Source organism: Dipteris shenzhenensis, chromosome 10, assembly GCF_047967505.1.
Source record: "Dipteris shenzhenensis isolate YYH24624 ecotype China chromosome 10, Dip_SZ_1.0, whole genome shotgun sequence".
Classification (NCBI taxonomy): Eukaryota; Viridiplantae; Streptophyta; class Polypodiopsida; order Gleicheniales; family Dipteridaceae; genus Dipteris; species Dipteris shenzhenensis.
Window position 1 is genome coordinate 4,741,019 of NC_141605.1, and position 24,502 is coordinate 4,765,520.

The following is a 24,502-nucleotide window of genomic DNA, read 5'->3' on the forward strand; positions in this document are numbered from 1 at the left end:
TGGTCAACTGGTCTGGTCATTGGCTGGTCAAGTGGAGCAACTTGGCTGATCAGGCATCTAGCTGTATAGCCATCCCTCGTTAGCAGATTAGACAACCCTTAAGCTGCCAAGGGGTAGCCTTCAAGGGCTACATACAGGGGCGGTTGCCATGCACTCCAATGGACATACATCCTAAACAGGAAATAAAAAACGAAAGGAAGTTCAGAGCATGATTATTGAGTTTTTCCAGCTAGACAACACTAACTAGCAGGGCTCACGGAGATGGCAGATCGGAGGACTAGAGTGAGAGAAGCGGGATACTCGCCAGCAGGTTAAGGCACAGATCAGGCTAGGGGATTAGCAGATCAAGGGAAAGCCAACGGCAATGACAACGGCAATTGTTCATTGTCGCATGGCCATAGCTAGGAGACTACAATGGACCACACATACCGACAACCATTAGCTATCAATGCTCCATCACAGCTTTATGCCACCTCAACCTCATACATCACTGAACCCCTCTTAGGCATGGCATTCTCTAGATGACCGTCACAGTGCCACCAACCCCCCCCTTCTCCATGAGCTTAGAGATTTCTCTCTTTATATTGATATCGTTATGATTATGGCTCTTTTAAGTAATCACCATGGGTGTTGATGCCTATTTAGAGGCTCCACTCCTTCCGCTCGCAAATATGATGGATTTATAGCAATTCACTATGCCTATATGGTCAAAGTGATACATGAACCAGAACCCACTTTTTTTAAGAGCTCCTGGCTATACATCCTGATGTTGAGCAAATGCTCCCTGTGTCGGACGGCGGCCCCATGGATGAAAATCACCAAACATCTCTAATCTGGGTAGGCCAAGAAGCCAGATAGGGATCCCAAGCCGTTCCTGGAGAAATACTGATAGCGACCTTCGATCTCATAGTATACAGCTAAACCAAAATGCTCCTCAAACTTGATCTCCTAATGATCACATAAAGTGGAGATGCACTCTGGATATGCCCATCCATTCTAAATGTGAAATCAGTCTAATGAAACGCACGACTGCCATATCGATATCCTAATGGATCGATGAAGCCCTCTGCTGAAATCCACGAGCAATGGTGTCTATAAAAGCTGAGCTTCACAGGAAGTTTGTGGGGTGTAATTGTAAGAGATCCTCTCGGATAACCCGGTTTACCTCGTGATGAAAGAGGGGTATGTAGGCCATTCTATGGGCTATCCATAGGTGCCACTTATTCCTTGGTATGTGCCTTGTAGGCCTAGTTAAGTCAGTTAGGACTATTGGTACAGTTAGTTCATGTACCATCTAGGTTAGTTAGGACACTTAGTCCAGTTTGGGCAATTAGCCCTAGGTTTTTGTTATGTTGCCTCTCCCTTGAGCCTCCTCACTTGTACTTGCAGCATTTTGATTACAGCAGCTCGTTTTTTGGCTTCTTGCACTCATTTCTAAGCTTCTATTGCTTCTGACACCCAACAGTGGTATCAGAGCAAGTCAGGATTCCATCCTTTAGCCATTTCCAGCTTCTCCAAGCTGTTGGTGACCTGTTCCGCTCATTTCCTTGCTGGTCGCCATTTCGGCTCATTTCCTTGCTGGTCGCCACATTTCCCAAGGCATTGGTGCCTGCTGCAGCTACCCGAGGCAATTTTCAGCCTTTTCATCGCGGGAAAACATCTTTTTCGAGTTGTTATTTTTTGGCTCTTTTTTTGCCATGTTAAAGCCATTTAAGTCTGTACAGAAGTCCATACATTATGTACGGACTGCTGGCGTCACACATGAGCCATACAGGTTAATTAACTGTTGTACGGAACTGACAGACTCATTTAAGGCTGTACGGGGCGGACTGTGTACGGGGGCATTTAAAGACTGTACAGAGCATTTAAGACACCGCTGCTGCAGTACAGACAGCCATACACCACACGTGTGAGCTGCAACTGCAGTACGGATCTGCCTCGAGGTGCGTGCCAGCCAGTTTGCAGATTTATCAGCATTTTGGAGCTACCTCGAGTTGCGTGCCGGCTGTTGGAGCCCTTTGGAGCAGTTATCTTGCTGCCTCGAGCTGCATGCCGGCTGTTGAAGCCATTTGGAGCGTGTTGAAGTGATCTGGAGTCCACTCCTTGAGCCCATTCTTCCTCATTCGGCATCCCTTTGCCTCGGGCTGCAAGTTCCCCTCCATTGGATCTCTTTCTCTCCATTTCTAAGTGCTCTCCTCCTCATGGGAGCACTTTCTTTTGCTGTAATTCTCATTTCCAGCCCTCATTTGCTCGCATTCAGAGCCTTACACTGCTGTCCTTTCCGGCTACATCATTAGGTAAGCCGTTGTTGCATTGGTTCTTTCCAATTTCTTCTTCATTTGCATTTTGGAAAGGCCTCGTGTTGCCTTTGGGGATTTTTCTTGCAACAGGTACACCTTGGAACAACAAAGTCTCTTGCAAGCATAAGCTTTGAAGCTTGGGCAAAATTTTGTTACTTGATTCTGAGAGGTTGCCTTTCTCTCATTGCTTTGCCAGTTGGTGCATTTGTCTTGTATTTCAGCACCATGACTAGTGGCAGAGATGATTTGTTTGGGATGCTTGGGGCTGATGATAAGCTTGATGGCACCAATTATCCCATGTGGTCATACATGATGAGACATGTTTTGGTTGCCAAGAATCTATGGCATATTGTTTCGAGTTCTGAGGCCAGGCCTACACGCACTGTCACTTCTGGTGCTGCATCTATAGCCTCTGGTTCTTCTTCACGTGATGGGTCTTCACGTGATGGTTCTAATGCTACTTCCAAGACACCTGCACCTCCTGCTACAGGTGCTTTGCCTCCTACACAGGAGCAGATTCAATGGGATGGTCGTGATGCCAAAGCACATGCCTTGATTGCTCTTTCAATGAAACAGATTATTATCCCTCATATCCGGTCTTGCAAGACAGCTAAGCAAGCATGGGATCAGCTTGCATCTTTGTATCAGATGCGGAGTGAGGTGAGGGTTGCCTATCTCCGCAAGCAGTTAAAAGACTTGAAGCTTGAAGAGGGTGGTAACATGGATGTCTATCTCACTAATATGAAGGATTTGAAAGAGCAGTTGGCCAACATTGATGAAATTATATATGATTCTCAGCTTGTTTCTAATACCCTTGATGGGTTGCCTGATTCATATCAAGGCTTTGCTACTACCTTGAGGTTGGTACAAGGGGTGATGCCAATCATTTCTCATTTGACCAGCTGGTTGCTCTTCTCTTTCAGGAGGAGCAAAGTCGTGTGAATCGCAAAACTTCTATGACTAGTGATCAAGCATTTGCTGCCCATCACAAACACAAAAGTAACGGCAAGGTTTCAGCTGGAAAACCCTCTCATTCCCATGTTGATCATTCACATGGTACCTCTTCTTCAGGGGATAACAAAAAGAAGAAGAGATGTGATTATTGCAAGAAACCTGGGCATGATATTTCTGAATGCAAGAAGCGCATAGCATCTGAAAAGAAGAAGAAAGAGTCTAAGCTTGCAATATCTGGTTCTTCTAGTGCAGAAGATCGACATGAGTCTGTAATTTTGCACAAGACTAGCATTGGGCTTTCTTACATGTCAGTATAATCTTGATGTTCATGATGCTTGTATGGCAGTTCCAAATATTTGTGATGCCAAGTTCTTTGATAGTGGTGCTAGCAAGCACATTACAGCTCATTACAGCATACATCTCAGGGGGTCACTGTTACATGTGCCAATAATGCATCATATACCATGAAAGGTATTGGGCAAGTTGCTCTTACATCTGTCTTTGGTGGTATTGTTACTCTAGAGCATGTGCTTTATGTTCCAAGCATTCATAAGAACCTCATTTCTATTTCAGCCATTGCTACATGTGGCTTTCAGGTTCTTTTTTATGGTGTTAGGTGTGCAGTGTATGATGCTATACATGCCTTTACCATGGTCTTGCCTAGCACATTGACTAGAGGTCTTTATAGACTTGATGATAGATACTCATTTGTGGCATGAAAGGTTTGGACACCTCAATTTTATAGCCCTGGTGAGGTTATATAAGGAGGATATGGTTGTTGATGTTCCCAAAATGCATATGCCTACAAAACACGTTTGTGAATGTTTGTGAACCATGCGTGCTTGGTAAGATGCACCGTGCTACATTTCCCAAGGACGAGAGAGTTGGTACTTCACGTAAGCTTTATTTGGTTCATAGTGATGTTTGTGGACCCATGAGGATTGCAGCTCTTGGGGGGTTCTACTATTTTGTCACTTTTATTTATTATTTCACCAGGTACACTTGGATTTTCGCATTTAAATCCAAATCTAAAGTTTCTTCATGCTTCAAGTACTTTATTGCCTTGGCTGAGAATGAGATGTTAGAAAAGAGAGTGTGAGAGCAAGAGAGCTGAACGTAGTGCTTGTAATAGAAGAAGTGAGTAATACAAGAAGTGGGATAGGTTTTGTCTAAGTGACAAAACCTTATCCTTCACTAACCGTAGTTAGTGAACTAACTATGGTTAGGGGGAAAAACCTCTAAATGATTTACATTACATTGGTCATTGCTAAATTATAATAATAATTCTAACACCCCCCCTGCAATGCCAATGTCATGTACAAGGAAATGATCAATCACCAAAAGGAGATAAGTTCAGGGCACTGCGAAATGCCTCAAACTTTTCACATGGAAGTGCTTTGGTGAAGATGTCTGCAACATTGTCATGTGTTGACACATAGATCATATTGATCTCTCCTACATGCAACTTCTCTCTGACATAGTGATAGTGAACCTCAATGTGCTTCGTGCGAGCATGAAACACAGGATTCTTTGCCACTGCTATAGCACTCTGACTATCAGTGAGAATCAGAGAAGGACCCTCCAATGAAAGATGAAGATCAGCAAACAAACGACGCAGCCAAACACATTCAACTGTCGCTGTGAAAGCTGCCCTGTACTCAGGTTCACATGAGGAGGTAGCCACAGTAGACTGTTTCTTGCTCAGCCAAGAAATGCAAGCATGTCCTAGAAAGAAACAATTCCCACTGGTGGATTGCCTAGTATCATAGTCTCCAGCCCAATCTGAGTCACTGTAAGCATGCATCTGCAAGTCACCCCCCCTGGGAAACATTAAGCCAAAAGACATTGTACCTTGCAAGTAACGGAAGATGCGTTTTACAGCCTGCCAATGCATAATCTTTGGGCTGTGCATATACCTCCTCACCTGAGAAACTAAAAACTGAATATCAAGTCATGTATTGCAGAGATAAATGAGGCATCCAACAGCTTGACTATAGAGTGTGACATCAATTGATTCACCCACATCATGCATTGTAAGCTTCAGCCCCGGCTCCATGGGAGTGGACATAGGCTTGCAATCATGCATGTTGAATCTGTCCAAGAGCTTTTGAATATACTTGGACTGAGACATAACAATGCCACGTTTCTCTTGAATAAACTGGATCCCCAAAAAGAAATGTAACAAGCCCAAGTCTGACATATCAAATGTAGCTTTCAATTGGGCCTTGAAATCTGCAATTACTTCCTCATTTGATCCGGTGAGCAGCATGTCATCTACATAAAGAATGATGACCAAAATATCCCTCCCATCCTTCTTGATGTAGAGGGTGCTCTCAGTTGGACTATTGTGCAGCCCCTTGCTGGTCAAAAAGGCATCAATTTTGGCATACCATGCACGTGGGGCTTGTTTCATCCCATACAAAGCTTTATTCAGCTTGCATACCTGAAGTGCATTTCTTGAAATTTCAAAGCCCGGAGGTTGTTTGACATAAACCTCTTCCAACAAGTATCCATTAAGGAAAGCTGTTTTAATGTCCAACTGATGAACATTCCATTCAAAATTTGCAGCCATGGCTATAACTGACCTAATGGTTGTCATCCTGGATGTAGGAGCAAAAGTCTCCTCATAATCTATGCCTTTTTTCTGAGCATATCCTTTTGCAACCAGCCTTCCCTTGTACCGATCAATGGACCCATTTGGCTTTCTTTTAACTTTGAAAACCCACCGTGTACCTATGGCATTCTTACCTGGTGGCAAATCCACAACATCCCAAGTCTGATTTTTATGAATGGACTGCAACTCATCGTGCATGGCATTCATCCAATGCACATTATCTTTTGCTTCTTCAAATGTCTCAGGCTCCGCCTCATCAAGAAGAGTACCTGCATAAGCTGATTCAACTGAATGAGCTCCCCCCATGTGCCCTACTGCACTACGAGTTCTGCCAGGCAATGGAGCTTCAAGCCTACTCTCCCTGAGAGTCTGAAGAAACCAATGCGGGACTGTTTTGGCTGCGTGTATCTCTTGAATTTCTTGCCTGACAACTTCATCCACACCCTGAGGTTGTACCAATTCAGCTGGGGAGCTGAATCTGTACTTGTGGAGCTGGCGGAGGTTGCTGTAAATTCTGAGTTTCAGCGGGGGAACCAAATGCTATAGGAAGCATTCCCTCAAACACATCATCTGAAGAGGCTGGAATCTGAAATTCAGCATTTATATGTGCAGAATTTTCAGAGAATATGACATCTCTACTAACAAAATCCTTGCGTGTAGCAGGATTGTAGAGACGATAGCCTTTGCTTTGAGAACTATCTCCCACAAAAATGCATTTTAGTGCCTTATCTGACAACTTGTATCTGAACTCCACAGGCACGTGGGCATATGCTACACAACCAAAAACTCTAAAATGGTCCACTAAAGGCTTTCTCCCATGCCATGCCTCATAGGGAGTGATTGTCTTCAAAGCCTTTGTAGGAGCCCGATTTAAAATATAGTTGGCACACATGAGGCCTTCCAGCCAAAACCTGTAAGGCAGCGTCTTACTTGTGAGCATGTATCTATCCATTTCCGTGGCGGTGCGATTCTTCCGCTCAGCTTTGCCATTCTATTGAGGTGTAAGCTTCACTGTAAGCTGATGCATAATGCCTTTTTCTTTCAGAAATGTCTCAAATTCATGAGACATATATTCCCCCCCTTGATCTGTGCGAAGTGTCTGCACCTTGAGTCCTATCTCATTCTCAACCATAGCCACAAAATGTTTGAAATGCATAAACACTTCTGATTTGGCCTTGAGACCATAGACCCAAGTGCCTGCAAAAGCCCCAAATTTCACTGCAAAATTGCAATGTGATTGCAAAAGCCTCAAATTTTGGACAACCTGCAATGTCTGCCCACAAATACAGTATGCCCCAAATTCTCTGCAAGATCTAAACCAAACAATGGCTATCTGCAGATAATGCCTGCTAGAAAACAATTTCTCGAGTACCTGCAAGAATATAACCTGCACAAAAGTGCAGATGCCAACCAAAAGTACAAGGGCCTACAAAATGTACGAAAATCCGTACGTACGATGTACAGTGTACGGAAGTATGGAAACCTGTACGGTTGTACGGACGATTTGCAGGTGCGACGCGGTTGTACGACAACGGTACTGAATCGTACGATGGTACGGAGTGTGCGACGCATGTACGAAAATAGTCCATACGACTGTACAGACATCAGCGTAGGACAAATACAAATTTGACGCCTGCAATACGAAAGTCAAGATGATGTACGAACAACGAGCTGCTGACGACGAGCTGTAGTACGGTACGGAAGTCCGTCCGTTGTACGACGACTGTACAACTCATGATAGTACGGCTGTACGAACGAGATCTACGAGCAAGGAGCTTGGAGCACAAAGAGCTTGCGGGCAAGGAGCAAGGAGCAAGGCAGGGAACTAGGAGCAGGGTCTTGCTGCTCTGATACCAAATGTTAGAAAAGAGAGTGTGAGAGCAAGAGAGCTGAACGTAGTGCTTGCAATAGAAGAAGTGAGTAATACAAGAAGTGGGATAGGTTTTATCTAAGTGACAAAACCTTATCCTTCACTAACCGTAGTTAGTGAACTAACTGTGGTTAGGGGGAAAAACCTCTAAATGAGGGAAAGGTACCCCTAACCTACTTATTACATTACATTGGTCACTGCTAAATTATAATAATAATTCTAACATGAGAGTGGGCTGCACATTGCTCACCTTAATACAGACAGGGGGGGTGAATACATGTCAAAGGAGTTTGCTGTTTTTTTTGCTTCCCGTGGCATCCAATCATCGATGCACGGTGCCTTATACTCCTCAATAGAATCTCGTAGCTGAGCGAAAAAATAGATCGGTGATGGAGATGGCCAGGTGCATGTTGAAAGGAAAACATTTGCCTAATAAGTTGTGGTTGAATGCGGTCATGTGTGCAAATTACATCTTGAATAGATGTCCTACAAAAGCATTGCAGACTATCACACCTTATGAGGCTTGGACGGGTCGTAAGCCACGCATTTCCCACATGAGGACTTTTAGATGCTTAGCTTATGCTCATGTGCCTTCACAAAAACTGACACGTCCCAGCACTCCTGAAACCCCAGATCTGCAAAACAACCGCACACAACATCAGATCTGAGCAGGCTGCTCACCACCCAACCGTGACATCTACGGGATGTGATCCCGAATCAGAAGATGTCCCCTCCGAGCCACGAGCTGAGCTACTGGCACGAACTCCCAATCAGATCCGAACCAGCCTGGTGTCCCATACCACCAGGTGGCGCTGTGAAGCCCTGGATCTGTCACTGGGCCTTGGGCTACGCTAAGATGCAGGCACGCGTCCGCGACACAATCCAGGATCAGACCTAGCACCCGGGAACGAGACTTGCTCCCAACTACACACTGAGAACTGAACCCCCTGGGCCTCTTTTATAGACTCGGGCCCCGGCGCCAAAAATAGCGAAGACCTATAAATAGTTCATACCCTTGCCACTCAACCCGAGAATCAAACCTGCCTAGCTCTAAGCCTCCCCAGGCTAACCTGAGCTAGTTCTGTGTACCGAGTACACGTCAGATACCAATCCGTGCACATGACATACTCCCCCTCCTCTAAGAACTCACTCCTGAGTTCGCTAAGAAATCTGGAAATGTTCTTTGGAGGTTTTGTAATGTCTCCCATGTTGCATCCTCCTCAACACGATCCCTCCACTTAATCTTGTATTCCGTGATAGTACGATTTCGAATCTGTCTTTCACGAAATTCAAGAATAGATTCAGGTTCGTGAGGAATAAAAGTCAAATCTGTAACTTCTATAATCTCATGAGGAGAAACAAGTTGATCATCTGCACCCAATACTTCTTTCAGTCTACTGACATGAAAGACTGGATGTACTTTAACATCAGGAGGCAATTCTAGTCGATATGCAACTGGTCCAATTCTTTTAATGACCTTGAATGGGCCACAATATCTGGGGGATAATTTCGGAACCAAACCAGTACTTAGGCTCTTGGATTCCTTAGGAATTCTCAAATATACCATCGTTCCTTCAGAGAACTCTCTAGGTGAACGATGTCTATTAGCGTAAAATCTGTCCCGATCTTGGGCACTTCTAATAGACTCCTTGGCAAACTGCAACATTTCCTGCATGTCTTGCAAGAAGTTCTTAGCAGCATCATTTTGAATCCCTTTTAATCCTACCATAACTGGTGACTTAGGTTGAAACCCGTACATAAGCATAAAAGGACTGTAACCTGTACTAGAATGCTTTGCACTGTTGTAAGCAAATTCAATCATAGGTAGATAATCTTCCCATGAAGACTGTCTCTTAGATACATATGCCCGAAGCATGTCTTCAACCAACTGGTTGACCTTTTCTGTACTGCCATCTGATTGTGCATGATCCGAGGAACTCATACTTAGAGTAGTTTCTAACTTCTCAAAAACAAGTGTCCAAAAGTTACTTGTAAACTTTGAGTCCCTGTCACTGACTATGTCAGATGGCAAACCATACAGCTTGAACAAGTGGTCCACAAACTCGTGAGCCAACTGAACAGCTGAAATAGTTGCTCTTGTAGGTAAGAATCTAGCCATTTTTGTCAAACAGTCGACTATGACCCAAATAGAGTCATGACCCTTGCGCGTTCGAGGCAAACCAGTAATAAAATCCATGGAAATACTTTCCCATTTATTACCTGGAATCTGTAAAGGCTGTAATAAGCCTGCGCTTCTAAGGCGTTCAGCCTTAGTAACCTGACAAACCCGGCAACCTACTACATAGTTCTCTATAAATGCACGCATCTTAGGCCAATAAAAGGTATGCTTCACAAGAGACAGAGTCCTATGTATACTTGGATGTCCCGCACTAGGAGCATCATGACACTCCCAGAGAATCTTGGATTTAAGGTCCAGAACATCAGGCACACAAATCTTTTCATTCCGGAACAGCAAGCCGTTCCTAATCATCCACTGACCTCCCGCCGCCTGTATCCTAGGTGGCACAATCCCTGAGTCCTAGTCAACCATGGAGCTCCCATCCTGGACTCTCTGCCAATAAGAACTGAAATGACTATCAGTTGCCCTCTCAAGGATTGAAATAGGTCTGAGGATATTTCCGTAAATGACAAAGCATTTACAAACTTAACTCGACTTAAAGCATCCGCCACACTATTCAACGAACCCTTATGATAACGTATTTCGAAATCAAAATCCTGCATTAGCTCTGCCCATCTAGCTTTCCTTCCTCTTAATTCTGATCCATCACACACATACTTAATTGACTGGTGATCAGTCAATACAAGGAACTTTGAACCATACAAGTAGTGTCTCCAAACCTTGAGAGCATACACTACAGCATAAAGTTCCTTCTCAAGTATGGGCCAACGATACTGAGTGTCGTCTAGCTTCTTACTCTCGAAAGCTACAGGTCTGCCCTCTTGGAATAGAGCTGCCCCAATCGCATAATCACTCGCATCGGCCTCCAAAACATAAGGCCGGGACGGATCGGGTAATGCAAGAACGGGTGCTTCCTTGATAGAAAACTTCAAGGTTTCAAAAGCCTTGTTCATTGCATCATTCCAAGAGATCGGCTGGGTAGACCTGCGTCCACGACCTTTCAATATGTTGGTCAAGGGTGCCGTGATATGTGAATAATCACGCATTGACTTCCGAAGAAATACCGTAAATCCTAGGAAAGAACGAAGTTGTTTCACAGTCTGAGGGATAGGCCATTCTAAAACCTTCTGGATACGATCCAGATCAATGCTAATACCTTCAAAAGAAATCTTGTGTCCTAAGTAAATGATCTCCTTCATAAAGAAGTCACATTTACTCATCTTGGCATAAAGCTTATGCTGTCTTAGAACAAGTAAGACAACCCGAAGGTGTCCTATATGATCCTTAAGCGTTTTACTATATACCAAGATATCATCTAAGAACACTACAACAAATTTGCCCAGAAAATCCTTGAACAAATCGTTCATCATCTGCTGAAAAGTAGCAGGAGCATTGGTCAAACCAAAAGGTAATACGAGGAACTCGTAATGACCATACCTAGTCCGGAATGCGGTCCTATCTATGTGTTTAGCATAGATACGGATTTGATAATAACCCGTGCGCAAATCAATCTTAGTGAAATACTTCGCTCCGGCCAAACGGTCTATCAAATCATCAGAACGAGGTAAAGGATAGCGATTCTTAATTGTAACTTTATTTAATCGTTTATAATCTATACACATTCTCCAGGAAGAATCTTTCTTCTTTCTTAAGAGGACAGGTGCACCCCAAGGTGATTTACTTGGGCGGATGTAGCCCATATTCAGGTAATCCTGAAGCTGGATAGCTAACTCATCCTCCTCTACCTGGCTCATCCTATAAGGTGGTACACTGATAGGTTGAGCCCCTGGAACTAAGTCTATGCGATGATCTACTGCCCGTTCTGGAGGTAAACCTTCCGGCAGTTGAGCTGGGAATACGTCCTTAAAAGTATCTAATAACATTCTCAATTCACGGTGTTCAAACACACTTAATTCATTTTTGTTAATGACTGAAACAACAAATGAAGAAAGTGGAATCAAAACACACTGATAGACATCATAATGAGAATTGTTTAATATATTCCGAAGCTGCATCGCAGATACAATAGGCCCCTGAGAAGGGGGAATCTTATCACACTGAATACAAAATTGGGTGTCCTTATCTACAAAAGAAAGCGTGTGCTCCGTCCATCCGATCTGAATATTGTGGGTTTTAAACCACTCTATCCCGATCAACAAGTCTACATGCTCCAGATGCATAACATAACATGTAAGAGCTCCCGTGTAGGCTTGAATCCGGATGGGAAGCGCTTCAAGATCTCAAAACTGCTTCCCAGCTGGAAGCTGCACCTCGTAGGTGTGGTCGCTAGGTACTGTGGACAGCCCCATCTTCTGCACAAATTTGTAATTAACAAAATTGTGAGAGCTGCCCGGATCAAAGAGAATGTGAACCTGTTGGTCCCTAACTTCTCCATAAACTCGGAAAAGATCATGGGAACCAAACAACAAAGTATTAAAGGTACAATTACAAGAAAGGGGGCAGGTAATGACATTTACTGAAATACCTGTCATCGTGACTTGGTTGGCTCCCTTGGCTGCGGTACGTGGACCCGCCTGGAGCTTCGGTCCTAGCACCAACTTTTGGTTCTTCCGCTTAGGACACTCATTCTTTGTGTGGCCCCGCTCCTCGCAATAAAAACATCGGCCTTCTTTCTTGAGCCTGAGAGTGCGAAGGAAACGGGCCTTACCATTCTTTGCTGGAGTTAAGCTTTTCCTGAGGCGTTGTCCGTAGACTTCGTCTCCCCAATACCAGTCGCATGCTGAAAGAACTTGCGTTTGTTCTTTCCACTCGTTTCGGTAACTGTGGTTGCCTTGGTACCGGCCATGGTATAATCATATATGCGCGCATATGTCATGGCCTCCTGCAATGTTGTGCACTTGTTGTTTTTGATCTGCAACTTATAGGGGAGTCTGGCAAACCATCCACGAAGAAACCTAACAAGGTTACTGGATCCATTTTAGTGGCCCTGGTTTGCAGATCCCTAAATCTTTGAAGATAAACTTCAAAGGTCAAGTTCAATTTTGACATATCGAGGGCCTTGAGCTTGCCGACGATATCGTAGTCATCTTCCTTCTTCAGGAACTCCTTCCTGAAGATGCCCTCAAAATCTGTCCAAGTATCAGGTTTAGGCTGGAGTTCTTTCCACCATAGCAAGGCTTTACCTGACATAAACCTTGCGGCAAGCTGAATCTTTTTCTCATCTGGATAAGGGTGAAATTGGAAGTGTACTTGCCACTTGTGCAACCAAGTGTCAACTACCTCCTTTGTTCTTGATTTTTGGTCACCTGGAAAAGGATCCGGAGTTATATTCGGGCCTAGCACTGAAGCCATGGCATCCACATGCGTGAGTGCCTGTACAGTGCTAGCCAGAAGAGTGAGAGTTGCTTGTATCCCCTGGAGTTGCTGTGTCAACCCCGATTGATTAGCATTGACCTGCTCGAATTTGCCATCAAGAGCAGTCGTAAACTCGCTGAAGGCTTTCTTAGTTATCAGGTCGTCATAGAGACCCTGATCGTCCTCTCCCACTGGAGTGTAATCCAAGTCCTGCTCTCCCATGGTGAACTCGGGATTTGGAGCATCAGACATGGCTGAAATCTGATGTGAATACAAACTGAGAGAAATAATTGGGAGAATCGAAGCTGGAAGGAGAGTGGAGTAGAGAAAAAACTGTCCCTCGAAGATGTGACGAAATCAGAGAAGCTGGCTCGAAAAGAGATGCTGTAAGCTGACGATCAGCTTGCGTAGGTGATGGTTTCCCTCTGCTGGTCCGCTGCAGGCCGTACAGTACGCAAATCTGCTGCTATTGCAGCCGTTTCTTGGTGGCGAATCTCAGGCAGAGGCAGGACGCACATCTGCTGTTATTGCAGCCGTATCTTGATGGCGAATCTCTGGTAGAGGCAGGCCTTTCTTGCGCTGTCTAGCTTGGGGCTGTGGCTGGACTTGAGATCTCGCCAGGCTTTATAGAAGGTAGCGCAGCTATTCTAGAAGCTATGCTTTCTAGGAAAGCTTAGCCACGCTTTCCAGAAAAGCTTGCCTCCCAAAATTGGAGGTTTGAGGCTAAATTTAGCATGCACACCCTCCAGTCTTGGAGGGTCGATGCTTTTTTCTGCCCTACCTTCCAAACTTGGAAGGTGGTGCTTTTTTCGCACCTCAGCCTCCTCTAGCAGCAACTAGCCGCACCCTGTTCAGCCTGGCGCACCCCCTGCCTGGGCCGAATCCTGCACCAACTGATGGCGCACCCCTCAGCCTCTCCTACCAGCAACACCTACCTCTGCGCAGCCCTGACCAGCAACCCGATTCCATCTCCTACCTAACAGCCCCTGTTTCGCCTCTCTTCCAATTCTCTCCACACTCTCCTAGCTAAAACCTCACTCCCTCTCTCACTTAGACCCTTCAGCAATTTCGAAATCAAGTCTCTCCTTCTTCCTACCTTTTCCCAGATATCTCTCCAAGATGGAGGAGGTACTACCTCAGATGGAGCATCATCTCGAGCATCGGATGGAAACAAAGGCATCAAGCTGTCAAATATGTCAGGGGCATCAACAACGAGAGGTTTTTGATAGTCCAGCAAAGGCATAGTGGAAGATTCATCAAACAGAACATCCCGACTGACAAAACACTTGCCCTTGCGGGGCTGATATAACTTTATAGCCCTTGCTTTCTGAACTATAAAAATGCACTTGACAGCTTTATCATCCAACTTAGTGTGTTTTTGTCATGTGCACGGATTGGTATCTGACGTGTACTCGGTACACAGAACTAGCTCAGGTTAGCCTGGGGAGGCTTAGAGCTAGGCAGGTTTGATTCTCGGGTTGAGTGGCAAGGGTACGAACTATTTATAGGTCTTCGCTATTTTTGGCGCCGGGGCCCGAGTCTATAAAAGAGGCCCAGGGGGTTCAGTTCTCAGTGTGCAGTTGGGAGCAAGTCTCGTTCCCGGGTGCTAGGTCTGATCCTGGATTGTGTCGCGGACGCGCGCCTGCATCTTAGCGTAGCCCAAGGCCCAGTGACAGATCCAGGGCTTCACAGCGCCACCTGGTGGTATGGGACACCAGGCTGGTTCGGATCTGATTGGGAGTTCGTGCCAGTAGCTCAGCTCGTGGCTCGGAGGGGACATCTTCTGATTCGGGATCACATCCCGTAGATGTCACGGTTGGGTGGTGAGCAGCCTGCTCAGATCTGATGTTGTGTGCGGTTGTTTTGCAGATCTGGGGTTTCAGGAGTGCTGGGACGTGTCAGTTGGTATCAGAGCCAACTCCTGAGGTAGGAACTTCTGATGCAAGAATTTTTGACGGATTCATTTGCAGCCACATGTGCAGCTAGAAATTCAGCCTGATATGCCTCTCATTGATTAGGATATTTGCACAGGGCTCTTGATCAGGAAAGAGCTGAAATTCAGGAGCCCAAAAAGGTACCCGTTGGCTCCTTGACACATTAAAAGACAGCAAACAAGACACTCCTCTGCCAGCCTGTACGAGAGCAGCTGTCCGGAGAGAGTATGCTAGTTTTGTTGCTTATGCTTTGGTTGCTACAGCATGCAATAAAGAGCAATTATGTCATCAAGATGCCTTTCAGAATCATTGTTGAATGAAGGCCATGCAAGCTGAACTGGATTCCATCTATCAAAATAACACTTGGGAATTGTGTGATTTGCCTCTTGGCAAGAATGCCATTGGAACTAAGTGGGTTTATAAAATCAAACGGAAAGCTGATGGCTCAGTGGACCCGTTACAAAGCCCGTGCTCAGCAGCATGGCATTCACTTTGAAGAGCCCACTTCCAGGATCACTACTATTCGCATTGTTATTGCCTTTGCTGCCCACTTTCATTGGCAGATACATCAGCTTGATATCAAGACAGCTTTCCTTCATGGGCATTTGCAGGAAGAGGTCTATGTTTCCCAACCTCCTAGCTTTGAGGTTGAAGGTTCTGAAAGCAAGGTATGCCGCTTGAAAAAGGCCCTCTATGGATTAAAGCAGGCACCTCGGGCTTGGTATTCGAGGATTCGTACTCATTTGCTCACACTTGGCTTTCAAAACAGCCCTACAAAGGCTACCCTTTACATCCACAAGCGTGGGACAGATTTGCTCATTTTAGTCCTTTATGTGGATGATATGCTTGTGGGACACATGCTCAGCAAATTGCAGATTTTAAACTTGACTTGCAGTAGACATTAGCTATGTCTGATCTTGGTCTTCTGCACTACTATCTCGGAATCCAATTTGCTAGCAATGAGGGGGGCATTTTGATGTCACAATCCAAGTACATTGGACAGATTTTGCAGCGTTTTCAGTTTGAGGATTGCAAGCCAGTATCCACACCATTAGAGCCTGGTTTTCACTTCTCTTCTGAGGATGGCAGCGGTACATGTCATGTCACTCTCTATCAGCAGGCACTTGGTTGTTTGATTTACCTATGCCATATGAGACCTGATCTACAATATGCTGTCTCACACTTGAGCAGATATATGCACATCCCATCTATTCAACATTGGCATGCCGTGAAGCGTGTTTTCAAATATCTCAAAGGCACTCAACATTTTGGCCGCCTTTATGGGGCTGACACTTCACTTGTCATGCATGGATTTACTGATAGTGATTGGGCTGGTTGTTCGGACACTCGTGTGTCACATAGTGGCAATTGTTTTATGATTGGTACTTCATGTGTTTCTTGGTTCAGCAAGAAGCAGAGTACAGTTGCTACTTCTAGCTGTAAAGCTGAGTACATAGCAGTTTTTATAGCTACAATGGAGTGTGTTTGGCTTCGGAAGCTACTTGCAGATCTTTGTGCATGTCAGACTGCTCCTACCGTCATTTTCACTGATAGTCAAAGTGCTTTGGCTGTTGCACAGAATCCTATTTTCCATGCTCGCACAAAGCATATTGAGGTTCACTATCACTATGTCAGAGAGCGATTACCAGCAGGTGATATTGAGTTGTCTTATGTTCCCACTGAAGACAACTTGGCAGATCTTTTTACGAAGGCTCTACCTCGACCTAAGTTTGAGGCTTTTCGGCAAGCTTTAAACTTAGTACCTTTTGTAGCTTGATATGTTATACTCTGTACAGTCATAGGTTGCTATATCCCTATAGGACGAACATGTGCAACCATGACATTAGATATCTAGGTATCCTGAGCCATGTCCAGGATACTTCATCCCATACCATGGAGGGGGGTTTGTAGGCCATTCTATGGGTTATCCATAGGTGCCACTTATTCCTTGGCATGTGCCTTGTAGGCCTAGTTATAGTCAGTTAGGACTATTGGTACAGTTAGTTCATGTACCATCTACATCAATTAGGACACTTAGTCCAGTTAGGGCAGTTAGCCCTAGGGTTTTGTACTTGCAACATTTTGATTATAGCAGCTCGTTTTTTGGCTTCTTGCACTCATTTCTGAGCTTCCATTGCTTCCAACACCCAACAATGTAATCTGTCTGTTTCAAGCCGCAAGCACTCAAACCATATGCATGTACATGCATACCAGCACCTCTGATCACCCTTAGCTGCCAAAGTCAAGGATGAGGGTAGGGCCAACCACGGTAGCCTGCATCGTCCCTTAGTGCAAAAACCATACTCCTAAACGCGATAGAGATATGTGATAGCCTGGAACGCTACATCAAGCTGTAGTGGGGATGCTCCGAGCTCGGCCACGACCATTGGATGTGGGACTAAAGGCTTGCTACGGATTATCCATGGAAGCATGAGAACCTGAAGCCTCTCAACTCGAGCCCAATTTGTCTCTGAAAGATCTAGCCCCCAATAAGGATTGAAATACATACCCACTGGACGGACCAAAGAGTCAAAGAAAAGAGTCTTAGTCCGGGGATCCAGGAAATGAGAGTGAAAGCATTGCCACTCGAGTCTAGCCAGTGCAATGTATCCCTTGCTCAGCCAGGCTTCAGCGCAAGTCGCATCATGAAGATTGGGCCAAAGCAAAGAACCCCCAAGTACGTATAGGATGCAGACACCTCCACCGGTAACCCATGTACTATGAAGTGCTCTCTATGCATGGCTGCCCAGGATGTATCGAAGATCATGACCTTTGTTTTACCAAGGTTGACTTTCAAGTCATGTGTCTTGCAAAAAGTATGAAGTGCATCCAAGTGTCGTTGGAGCCCCTCTGCTGAGGAGAGTAGGACCATGTCAGCTTGACATGCTGCGAATCCTTTCGAAAGAGAGGAGTGCCTTCAGGAATGCGGACACAGGTGGTGCATGGCTGTCGTCTGTGTATAGGACAATCTAGAGCAAGGCTCCGGCTAGAGAGCAGCCAGCCCCCCTAGAGTCCCAATGAAAGTCTCAAGCTCACCTCTATAGAGAGCAACTTTAAAAAGGCTGCCCTTCACATTTGTGCTATTGGGCCTTCGCCAAATTCTACAAGTGATCGAGCTCAAATTTTGGTGGCATCTCTTGTGGAATCATTGTACATTGTTCAAGCTTGAGCGAGTCTTGTGACTATATACATATTTATGTGCTTCTGTCATTTTCGGGCAAAGTAAAGTTACACCTTCACTCAAGGAATAGAATGCAGAGAAGACAAAACAATAGAGATACTTTCACATGACAAAGATCATATCATGCACTTCTAAAACCAACGAAACATCCTAGATGGTATTTGGAAACATTGAGGGATTCCAGAGTCCAAGAGCTACTAAATTCAACCAAGGAGATCAAAGAAGAGCAAGGATCCAACAAAGGTAGGAGCGCCAGGAGGTAGCTGTAGCCATTGTGAAATTTAATAAATCTTATTCAGCCCAAAGAATTTTATTTTTTTAATGAAAAGAAAACAAAGAGGAAAAAAAAGAAATGAGAATATGAATGCAAAAAAAAGAAATGACGCCCCAAAGAAAAAGGACAAGTGGGAATTGGTCAACCCTTCAGATGGTAACAACATTGGTAGAGTGCAAAAAAAATTAAAAGTCTGGAGCAAGGCATATGGCACCATCAAGGCCCAGCTCATGGCAAAGGGATACTCTCATGAAAAAGGTATAAATCAGAAATTGGGTAGGGCTTTGGATGCTGATCAGATGTTCTGTGGGAATCCTGTGCCAGTCACTCCCTTGATAGGGAAGCTCCGTCTTCATGTTCAGAGTTATGTGGATTAGGAAGACTTCTTCATTTCTCCACTGAAACATCATGATGTAGTCTTGGGAATGCCTTGGTTTCATCGCAAGGCAGTGAAGTTGACTCTTCCTGAAAGAGTGCTGGAGTTTGTGCATAGGGGGAAAAATCAGCGTTTAGTTGCCAGGAATAAAGAGGAGACTATCCCCATTGTATCTGATATTACATGTGGTAAAGCAATAAAGTCTGCAATTTCAGCGTACATGGTTTCTGTAAAAGAAAAAGAGAATGATATGCATGCTGAAATGAATGATGCAGACAAAGATAAGTTTCAGTTTCTTATAAACTTTAAAGATTGCTTTTCCGATGCTTTGCCAGGGGAGTTACCCCCAGAGAGACCAGAAGATCATCAGATAGAATTAATGCTTGGTAGTGAACCACCAAACAGACCCCCTTATAGAGTCAGTGCGACTCAGAGAGAGGAGATTATGGCTCAGGTACAGGACTTGCTGTCCAAAGGGTTGATTCAGCCCAGCTCGTCTCCTGTTTGTTCCCCTGTACTGCTAGTACAGAAGAAAGATGGTTCATTCCGTATGTGCGTCGATTACCGCGCACTGAACAAAATGACCATCAAGAATAGATTCCCTATTCCACGCATTGATGATGTGCTGGATCAGTTAAATGGAGCTTCACTTTTCAGCAGGATAGACTTAAAGAGTGGCTATCACCAAGTGAGGATACAGCCTCAGGATGTGCACAAGATAGCATTCTGCACTACATTCGGGTTGTATGAATACTTAGTGATGCCTTCTGGGTTGACAAATGCTCCAGCCACATTCAATAGAATGATGGATTGCATCTTCCGAAAGTACACGCATTTCACGGGTACTTTCTTTGATGATATCTTAGTCTTTTCAAAGACAGAGGAAGAGCACAGGGAACATCTTGCTATAGTGTTTCAAGAGCTGAGAAATCATCAGCTCTATGTAAACAGCAAGAAAAGTGAATTCTTCTTGGAAGAAATCCATTATCTGGGGCATATAATATCCAAGAATGGGATACAAATGGATCCAGCGAAGATCCGTGCCATTCAGGAATGGCCAGAGCTGAAAACTGTGCATGAAGTTCAAAGTTTCCTAGGCCTGTGTTCTTACTACAGAAGGTTTATCAGACATTTTGCTGATATCGCAGCTCCATTACATGACCTTACTAAGAAAAATGCAGCCTTCACATGGGGAATATCACAGAAGAAAGCATTCAATACACTCAAGGAGAAGTTGACTACAGAGCCTATTCTTGTAGTCCCGGAAATACCTTTTGATGTTGATTGTGATGCTTGTGGAGAGTGTGTTGGGGCTGCATTACATCAGAATAGACATGTAGTAGCCTACGAGAGCCGAAGATTGCGTGATGCAGAAAGATATCTGGGAATCTATGAGAAAGAGTTATTGGCTGTAATTCATGCCATCCATACATGGAAGCATTATCTTTTGGGTGCAGATTTTATTGTTAAAACAGATCACCAAAGTCTGAGATACTTTTTGACTCAGACCAAGCTTTCCGAGAAGCATATGAAATGGGCAAACATGCTGTCAATGTATCATTTTCAGATTGTCCATACCCCAGGAATTCGGAACAGAGTGGCAGATGCCTTGTCCCGAAGACCCCAGGTCAATAATGTGACTATTGCTTATCATTAGAACCTAGAAGGCATGAGGGAGCAATATGCTAGTGATGCAGATTTTGGTGAAATTTTACAGCAAACGCAAGAGGGGCAATCCACCAGTCACTATTCCCTGAAAGATGGGTATCTAATGAAAGATGATTGCCTATGCATCACCCAGGAGATGAGGAAAAAGATTTTGGAGGAATGCCATGCACCTCCCTATGCTGGACACAGAGGAATTACAGCAACAACTCTAGCACTACAGAGGTATTTCTTTTGGCCAGGGATGCGGAAAGATATACATCAGTTTGTTACTGAATGCCCTACATGTCAGAAAGTGAAGTATGACAGACGGAAGGCACCTGGTCTACTTATGCCTCTTCCCGTGCCTCAGGCACCATGGGGAAGTAATACAATGGACTTTATTTTAGATTTGCCAAGATCAAAGTCAGGGAATGATGGGATTTGGACTATCATTGATAGATTTAGCAAGCAAGCTCATTTCATTCCGGTTCGCAAAACCATAAAGGCAGATCATATGGCTAAGCTTTTCATGGCACAAATCTTTAAGCATCATGGTATGCCTAAGTCCATTGTTAGTGATCGAGATCCCAGAATGACCAGTCTACTCTGGAGAGCTTTATTTGATAACATGGGGACGAATCTGAATTTTTCTTCTTCTTTCCATCCCCAGACAGATGGTCAAAGTGAAGTAGCAAATTCTACAGCATTAGATATGCTGAAACGCTACGTAGGTGACCAAGGTTCAGACTGGGAAAAGTACCTACCATTGGTAGAGTTTGCTTACAATAATACAGTGCACAGCTCTACAGGGAAAGCCCCCTTTGAGGTCATATATGGGAAGGTGATTTTGCCACCTATATTGAGGACCAAAGATGAAATATTTGCAGCTGATCAGTTTGTGAGAGACCTCCAGACAGCTTACAGCCAAGTCCGGACAGCAATCGAAAGGTCTCAAGAGAAACATAAAAGAGCTGCAGATAAGCATAGGAGACAGTTAGATCTCAAGGAAGGGGATTGGGTACTTTTGAAGTTTGAAAAAGCTAGGCTCCGCAAGTTTAAAGGCAAACAGATTGTGTATGCAAAGTTATCTCCCAGATACTAAGGCCCTTTCAGGGTTACAGAAAGAATAAATGAGGTTGCATACAGGTTAGCATTGCCAGAGCATTGGAGGATTCACAATGCATTCCATGTGAGTCTTCTAAAGAAATTCCAGGGGCCAAAGCCTACAGAACCAGTATCAGAGGATCCACCAGAAGTGGATGAGCTGGAGGAGGTCCTTCAGCCAGAGCAGATTGTGTACCATACTGTACGAAAAGGCCCTCAGGGTACTTGTGTGACCCGTTGGGGCAAGATAGAAGTCACAAGCAGTCTTTTCTTTGAGCTCCTCGTTGACGTGTAGGATTGCGATTGATCTCTATGTCCCACGTCATGAGTAGGCTATGCGAGGTAAAGCGATGGAGGTTGAGATGGTTGCCATTGAGAAGAATTGCACTTGGAACATGGTACCAAGGCCAACGAAATAGAAAGGTGATTGGAACCAAGTGGATCTATAAAACCAAGTACAAGTCAGACGGTACAGTCGCAAAGTACAAGGCAAGGTTGGTGGCCAATGGTTACTCACAGGCTAAAGGTCTAGATTACGACGAGACCTTTGCACCAACAGCCCAGATGGAAACGATTCAAACACTAATAGCACTACGTGCCCACCTCAAGTGGCCCATCTACAGATGGATGTGAAGTCCGCCCTCAGGGCAAGGAGTTTTACAGATATCTTGTAAAATTCAAGAATTATACGGCCTTAGATGCCAAGTGGATGGACGAAGACATGTTATCCGATCATCCACATCTTTTGGATGTTTACAAGGAAGCTTTTCAGTTGAGGTCAACTGAATAGAAGCCGAGGAGATGTCACCACAATGTAAATATCCTAAGTCAAAGTACAGTTGACCATTTATTTGATCATAATTAAAGAGTTTTCTATGTGTTAATTATGGTCAAAGAGTTCTTTTAATGGTCAAAGAATTGACTACGGTCAAAGATACTTGACTCTGGTCAAGTAAACCTGACTTCGGTCAAGAAGACTTGGTTTATTACCAAGAGGGTTAACTGCGGTTAACTAGAGAACTACAGAGCTGACTACGGTTAGAGAGTGTTGACTTCGGTCAACGAGACTTGGCATGCGCCAAGAGGGTTAACCAAGATGTGCCAACTTCGGTTGGAGAGTTGTGCCAACTTCGGTTGGAGAGACTTGGCTATAATTAAGGCGCCTCGACCCTTGGTCAAAGCTCCTTAATTATGATCAAGCGGTCAACCAGAGAATAAATATATTTTTTTATATTTGTTTAGATGTGCACATGTATTCAGTGGGGACGCCCACCGTGACTAGAATTAGTCCACAATGTGTTATTTGCATGCAAAGCGCTAATAATTAATGGGTGCCATGGTGGTGCGCTTTAATTAATAATTGCAGGTACTAGGAAGAGTTATTTTCCTAAGCGCCACGGGAGCCTAACAAGCATCTAGGAGGCGGTTCGTGTGACCAAGTGCTTTGAAGACTCCAGAATGGCCCTTAGTGGCATGTAATAAGACTTAGTCTAGATTTTAGACAAGTGGCATGTTGCCAATTTGAAATGAGCTTGAAGCTCTTGTAAGGATTCACGTTTTGGATTTTTGGGATGTATCAAACAGCTCTACACTGAACTCTTGTAACAGATTCTCTTCAAGAAATAAAATACCTTCGGGGGGTCCAGCCCGACATGTTGTCCTGGGCCCTAGTGTCTCTGTTGAGAGAGGGAGAGAGGGAGAGCAAATGAGAGTGTCTCTGCTGTCTTTTACGAGAGCTAGTATTGCAACATGACTCTCGTACCCTCGTTCACTACCACAAACATACAGCTCTATCTTATGCACGCAGTTGCACATGCCTGTTTAATACCCTATTGCATCAGCCTGCCGTCCTTTTGCATCAGCCATACAAAACCAATAAGCCAAGAAAGGCTACACATTATATGGTCTCTCTAAAGACTTTTCTCAAGCAATTCATCCAAGGTCAAGATATATTCTGACTGGTATGTAGCATAATGCAGGCAATAAATGAGAGGTCAGCTCCTGAACTTTGCCCTCATTCAGGAAAACCAAGAGACTGCCGCAACTGAATCAATTACCTGGACTGAAACAAATTGATGTGACGGCTTCATGGCCAAAACATTCGAAACGTTGTACCATGTCCTTGGTTCGTAAGTCAAACAAACAAACTGTTCCATCCTGCCATGCAACCCTTATCATACATTACTCGTTGTTATTTCTCAACCAACTAACAAATCATCAAAGAAATTACCAAATTCATCAATAACACAATGAGAGCATAGGCACAAAAACGTAATTATCGTGCGGCTACCAAAGTTTACTCATCAATGCAAAATAAAGACACGGCTTTTCCCATCAGTCAAAGTATGTAATGCATTTTGCTTTTCATGCAGAAACAGCACAACAGCAAAGTAAATATACCAATTCCAACCTACAATTGATGACATGCATCCATGCGCACACTTTTTTTGGGGAGAAATCCAGTTGTTCTTATATTACAAGAAACAGTCCCCAGGAAGGGGACTACAACATCATACACAACACATATACCTAGATGAATCCAGGCAAGAACATTCCCAAACTCATCCTCTAAAAACACAACATAGTGCAGTTTCAATCTCATGATAGTCACTCATAAGGTTGAAAACCATAAACTCCATCATGCATAGCAAGGACTCGCTACTATGACATCCCCACTGATGTCATCAGCGCCCAACAGTGGGTGTAGACCATAGTATAAAAATATGCTCTCACACATACAAATCCACACTCCCACACATACTTGAGCATCCATTTATACAAAGTCTTCATATT

The 24,502-nt window shown here is 44.3% G+C and overlaps 1 protein-coding gene across 3 annotated transcripts in view; it reads right to left on the reverse strand.

Moving 5' to 3' along the window:
- LOC147897295 (Transducin/WD40 repeat-like superfamily protein) overlaps window positions 1-24,502 on the reverse strand; it is a 146,753-nt gene that overhangs the window by 98,869 nt on the left and 23,382 nt on the right. For 2 of the 3 annotated variants that reach the window (XM_087380467.1, XM_087380466.1), the window contains exon 2: window positions 23,767-23,866. In XM_087380467.1, coding sequence (XP_087236593.1) covers window positions 23,767-23,866 — 100 coding nt within the window. The remainder of the gene's footprint in view (window positions 1-23,766; window positions 23,867-24,502) is intronic. The other variant, XM_087380468.1, reaches the window with a different exon arrangement.